Below are 6,099 nucleotides of genomic sequence, written 5' to 3'. Positions count from 1 at the left end.
AACGCTTAAAACAACAAATATATATTCTTCAATCATCCATTGGAAAAATCTTAACAGATTATAACTTGTGTCGTTGCCTATATATTGAATACACTTGGGTAGATTAAAGCAAACCCGTTACTGTAAAAATGAATGTTTACCTTATTTAATTAAGTAATAACTTGTAAGCAGGCACAAGGCGTATAAAACAGAACACCCATGTTATAATGACTGTCATTGCCCCACCATGCGAGGATAAATAAGTTGCATTATTCAAATTTAATATAAATAAACTAAATACTGAGTTGTCCAAATTGTAAGCCATATCAAATAAAAATCATTCACAAAGTTGAAAAGTATGGTAACTCGTAAGCACACAAGGTTAAAAAATGGTGCCAATATTACGCGTCTGACTGCGATGCGGTGTCATGGTGACCATAACATTCTTTTTTTTTCTTTTTTTATTCATTCGTCTCTTCTTTTATTTTTCCCACAGAACGATATCATTGGTTGCGCTCAACAAGTTGAAATGCTCGTCAACCAATTAGGAGCCAGGATGGATCAGCTACAACAAACTGTCCAATCAAAAACCGCCGTGCCAACTGCACAAGTATACGTAAGTATCTGATTAGTTTGTTTTGTAATATAGTTCTATTGAATAAAAAAATACATATATTGTACTGTGGTGTAATTCTTTTGATCAATTATCAATGATCTTTTAGAGCCAAAACAGCTACATTAAGCCAACCATATGTCTTGTAACTTAAGGATCAAAACAACTATGTAAAGGAAGCTATACCTAAATCTTGGCCCCTCTTTACGAGGACCTCATCCATTTAGAATAGAAAACTAATATAGTACTGTGGTGTAAGTATTTTGAACAGGTAACAACACTCTTTTAGAGTCGTCAGGATACGGTTGTATATTTCTGTAAATATTCTTTGTTTACTACCAAATGGGGCGGAAAAAGAAGAGAATGAAAACAAGTGCCTTCTCACCCCACCCTACTAAACATTACATGTCTATATCCCACCCTATTATGCATTACATTACCTATACAATACGTTGCATAACCCTATTATACTATACTTTACACTAACCTTACCATTACAACCACCAGCCTCAGTTCATCAGCATCTCACACTTATGGACTTGCTTTCAAGATGAAATGGTCTTGCTCAGTGTGTTGAGTAATATCCTTGCAAGTATTGAACCTTTCACCAGGTAGGTGTTATGCTATATCTTTACTTTAATATATCATTATTACGAATAAATGAAATTTATTTCGTCTCTTCGGTCACGATAACAAAGAATGGGAAAGTTGACAAAAGCGGAAAAAAACGAGTAACGGTAAAATAACAGTTGTTAAAACACGCTTGTTGATAAAAAAAGAAAGAAAGAATATTTTGGATATAAGGCGTGACCGTTACACCCAATATCATTACAATATTATATTAGTCTTTATCATGCATATTCACCATAGCATGTCTCGATAACTTTACATCAATTTTCATCTTTGTCAGGACACAGCGTGATTTGTTTCCTGAAGAGATCCTTGTTCCACATCTGGAAGGAGTTGTCATCAAATCTGATGAACAGAGGATCCATGAAACCATGGGTGGGTTATATGGTTCGTGTTTCAAATATCTTTTCTATATGGGTGAGGTTACACAGTTTCCCACAAAGCGTGGCATGCCATGGGGCCTGGGATTTAGGCCAGAGTTGGCACATTACCCCAACATTGTATATGCACATTCTAATCTATATGGGTGAGGTCCTACAGCATAGGTGATAGGAATTATGCCAGTGCAACAATAACTACATAAACCAATATATATTATTCCCACCAGGCAACCGAGTAAATCCTGATGATTTTATGGACAATCCACAACTACAATGGCTGTTTCCTGAAACCACTAAAAATTACGACCGACTTTTGCTTCAATATCGTGGTTGTTGTGGTTATACCATCATCAAACATAACAGACTGCTGCTTCCAGGTGTGTATATATTAGGATCCATAAGCACCTTGGGCACAATGGTTAGTGAGCCTGCCTCTAACCCAGAGGTTATGGGTTCAAGGCTTCTCACTGCTACCACTGTGGACGTATGTGTTCTTGGGCAAGACACTTAACAACAATTGCTCCAACCCAGTGGTCATGAATGGGTTGTCCAAATTATCAGCCACACATAAAAAAATGAAAAAATCCCCCCCCCCAAAAAAGAACACACTTGGTAACTCGTAAGCTGGCACGAGATGTATGAAACATAACACTTGTGTTATAATGCCATGTGAGGATAAATAAGTTACATAGGTGGCAACTTGTAAGCTGGCATGAGGCGTATGAAACAGAACACCTGTGTTATAACGACTGTCGTTGCCCCGTCATGTGAGGATAAATAAGTTACAGAAGTGGCAACTTGTAAGCTGGCATGAGGCGTATGAAACAGAACACCTGTGTTATAACGACTGTCGTTGCCCCGTCATGTGAGGATAAATAAGTTACATAAGTGGCAACTTGTAAGCTGGCATGAGGTGTATGAATACCCGTGTTTATCGGCTCTCGTTTTCCGGCCACATGAGAATAAAGCAAGTTACATTCGTTCATTTATCTACACAGGCAACCCAGACATTGGTATCCTTCAATACCAGGACAAGCTGTACGTGTTCAGTTCACGATCAGCAGCGTACGAGTTCGCAGCTTACCCTGATAAAGCAATCGCCCTTGTAGCCGAAGCTGCCAAAAAATCCCCAGAACTGATCCAACTTCTGGAGTTACATCAACAATTTGCTGCCATATCTCCTTATTCTCAGGTAGTTTGTATTGTATATATACCTTTGTGTGTTGCGTGAGGTCCCGGGAATGTAATGAGAATAAATGTAACTTGCTTTATCCTTGCGTGGCGGGGCAACGATAGTTGTTCTAACATGGGTGTTCTGTTTCATAGACCTTGGCCCGCTTACGAGTTACTATGTATGTAACTTTGTGGGTTTCCAAACTGGGGTCGCAAACCTACTAGGGTCTGTACAGTAGTTTCTAAGAGTCTGTATTTGATAGTTTTAGCTTTTTCTTTCATTAGTGTGGTTTTTACATTTAATTTTCAGTCAAGCTTTGTAATTGATGCCTTTTTCCCACACTTTTTATCCATAACGTGTAAGCGACTTTTTTGCTGTTGATTTCCTTCGTTTAAAAAAAATTTTTGAATAATTTGAATTTGGCTATCATTTTCAAACAAATAAAGTGAAAAAAAAATTATGTGAAATTATTTTTCAGGGTGAAGGGCGTATGATTGAAAAACCAGTGACCAAATCTGACAGTGGTACGCAGACTGACACACATATACTTGAGCACAACATCGTGAAAAACTATGAATGGAACGAATGGGAGCTTAGAAGAAAAGCTCTTAAACTGGTAAGAAATGCTACCATTGTTGGCGTATGTGTCCTTGGGCAAGACACTTAACGACAGTTGATCCAACCCAGTGGTAACTAATGGATTGTCTAATTGTCAGCCATACAGAAAAACAATCACCCACAAAGTTACATACGTGGTAACTTGTAAGCAGGCACGAGGTGTATGAAACAGAACACCCGTGTTATAACGACTGTTGTTGCCCCGCCATGCGAGGATAAATAAGTTACATACGTGGTAACTTGTAAGCAGACACAAGGTGTATGAAACAGAACACCCGTGTTATAACGACTGTCATTGCCCCGCCATGCGAGGATAAATAAGTTACATACGTGGTAACTTGTAAGCAGACACAAGGTGTATGAAACAGAACACCCGTATTATAACGACTGTCATTGCCCCGCCATGCGAGGATAAATAAGTTATATTCATTCATTCATACAAATCTTAATAATCACTAAATTCATAGAAGCTTGAAATGCAAAGCTTCTAAAAAGTAAAGGGTGGAAACAAATTTAATGCTATTAATGAAAGCTTGGAGCTAATGCTTCTACAAATGTTTTAAGTAGAATCTAAAAAGTAAAATCTGCAGAACTGTAATGGTGCCATTTTTAGTCAAGCTCTCTGGGCTGTTCAACTTTATTTTTTCTTTACCACAAGCCAAGGTGTTGCAGCTGTTTAAATATCAGTTTAAAAATGTATCGCCCAAATAGTCCGAATATTGATAAATGGTCACTTTGTATTTATTCAATATGATAGCACACTTTGGCTCAGCGCGCGAGGTATCCTTGGATTTGAACCAAGTGCTAAAGTAATGTTTTTTATATAATGGTAATGTGTTCCATACATTAAACAAAACATAAGTTTTATTGTCTAGTAAAACACAACCCCGAAAATCAAGAAATATGCAAAACAATATAAAACTTTGTTCAGTGACAAAGCGACAGTCGTTATAAGAAGTTTTTGATTAAAATAATAAATGTACAATTCAAGTTTAAAGCCTTTTTGCTTCTAATTCAAAATATATATTTTTTTTATTTAAATGAATGAATGAAATATTTTGCAGTTCAATGGTTTAAAATTTTCAGGCAAATCTTCGAACCAGGATCACCAAGTCAATGCAGACGAATCTAAGCAACATTCGTCGAGACAACGAAACGCAAGTTTATCTTCTTAAGGATCAAGGGGCGCAAACGAAACGAGATGGACAGAGTAATGTGCCAAGACCACAGGTAGCACATAGCATATTATAGTAGGGTGGGGAAAGAATAGACATGTTTAGCACAAACTCTTTAAATATCCTGATCGTGTTTTAATCAATTAACAAAGGTCTATGGTAGTCGTGAGAATACGGTTTATAATTCTTTGAATGTTCTTTGTTTACTACCAAATGGGTTAAGAAAATAGATGAAAAAGGTGTCCCATCTTTCCAACCCTAATAAATCCATTATCCTGAAGGTTTTTTTGAACAATTAACAATGGCCTATGGAAGTCGTGACGGTACGGTTTTATAATTCTTTGAATTTACTTTGTTTACTACCAAATGAGGGAGAAAATAGAATGAAAAGGTGTCTCATATTTCTCAACTCGCTAAATATATAAAAATGTAACCATTATAGCCCTTAAAATATCTGCATTTTGTATTGTACAGTTTTAACACCATACTGTTTGTATGTTCCAGGTTTTCTTAGCAGGCTTGCGTGGAGTCCGGGGAATAAGAACAATGGTGAAGATGGACCTCACACGTTCTGTTGATGAAATATAAGTTTCCACTGTTATGTCTCATTCACACTGTAATGTTATGTTATAAGGAAAAGATAACTATTTTCGAAATATAAGTCTCTATATGTAATTGTGTGTTGTTTGTTTCTGTGTAAAGTTTACGTAGGAATTCCTAATTTTGTTGAAGCTACTGGCTCATGAACAAAGAAAAGTTAATTCATAAGTTAATAGTCCGGCACCGTGGCAAAGTGGTTCGCTTCCAACCCAGAGGTAATGGATTCAAGGCTCGTCGCTGCTACTATTGTTGGTGTATGTGTCTTTGGGCAAGATACTTAACAACAATTGCTCCAACCCAGAGGTTACCAATCAAAAGATCGTGAACATGTAATTGGTATTATCTAGTTCTGTGACTGCATTTAATATTTATGTTAACATACGTTATATTTTCTTAATTAAGACAGTGGGGAGAAAACACTTGTTATCAATTTGAGATGTGATTTGCATAAAAGCATCCAGAGTGTGGGAAAATGAAACATTAGTAAAGCTTCTGATAGCTTTTTACCAAAATTTGGTTCGGTAGGTTTCCTCGTGTGTGCGTGTAGTTCATTTATGGCGATTAGTTCCGATTATTTTAATTCAACGTTATGTACACGTATGTAAGGTGCATTAAATAGTAATTGCAAAAAGTAAAATATAAAATGCAGGTGAAAGAACGTCGGATCAAAAAGCATTTAAATACACATAGATACCGTATATCAGTGTTTTTATATTCGGTTATTCCCGCGAAATCTCATTCAACAAGATCGAAAACACAAGTGCATTTTCGCATGTGGTGGTATTTGTGTATTTATTAAGAGGTAGTTAACGTCAAAACAGAACTACTCACTGCCCCCGAATAATGAGTATTGACTTAAATCAACTATTGACTTAAATCAAATACAGCAACTAAGCGATACAGGAACAGGTAGTCTAACCAATCGAAACG

General features: G+C 36.6%; 1 protein-coding gene across 1 annotated transcript in view; it reads left to right on the top strand.

Annotated features, from left to right (window-relative positions):
- The window catches only part of LOC100178966 (cilia- and flagella-associated protein 206-like), an 8,705-nt gene extending 3,461 nt beyond the window's left edge, over positions 1 to 5,244 (top strand). The window contains exons 7-14 of the mRNA XM_018815294.2: positions 476 to 595; positions 1,100 to 1,203; positions 1,503 to 1,597; positions 1,830 to 1,979; positions 2,601 to 2,794; positions 3,255 to 3,392; positions 4,481 to 4,624; positions 5,074 to 5,244. Coding sequence (XP_018670839.1) covers positions 476 to 595; positions 1,100 to 1,203; positions 1,503 to 1,597; positions 1,830 to 1,979; positions 2,601 to 2,794; positions 3,255 to 3,392; positions 4,481 to 4,624; positions 5,074 to 5,157 — 1,029 coding nt within the window. The 3' untranslated portion in view covers positions 5,158 to 5,244. The remainder of the gene's footprint in view (positions 1 to 475; positions 596 to 1,099; positions 1,204 to 1,502; positions 1,598 to 1,829; positions 1,980 to 2,600; positions 2,795 to 3,254; positions 3,393 to 4,480; positions 4,625 to 5,073) is intronic.
- The last annotated feature ends 855 nt before the right edge of the window (positions 5,245 to 6,099 follow it).

The sequence above is a fragment of the Ciona intestinalis genome, unplaced genomic scaffold (assembly GCF_000224145.3).
Source record: "Ciona intestinalis unplaced genomic scaffold, KH HT000061.2, whole genome shotgun sequence".
In the NCBI taxonomy this organism is placed as follows: Eukaryota; Metazoa; Chordata; class Ascidiacea; order Phlebobranchia; family Cionidae; genus Ciona; species Ciona intestinalis.
Note: the sequence above shows the minus strand (reverse complement) of the source record. Positions and strands in the feature narration are given on the sequence as shown.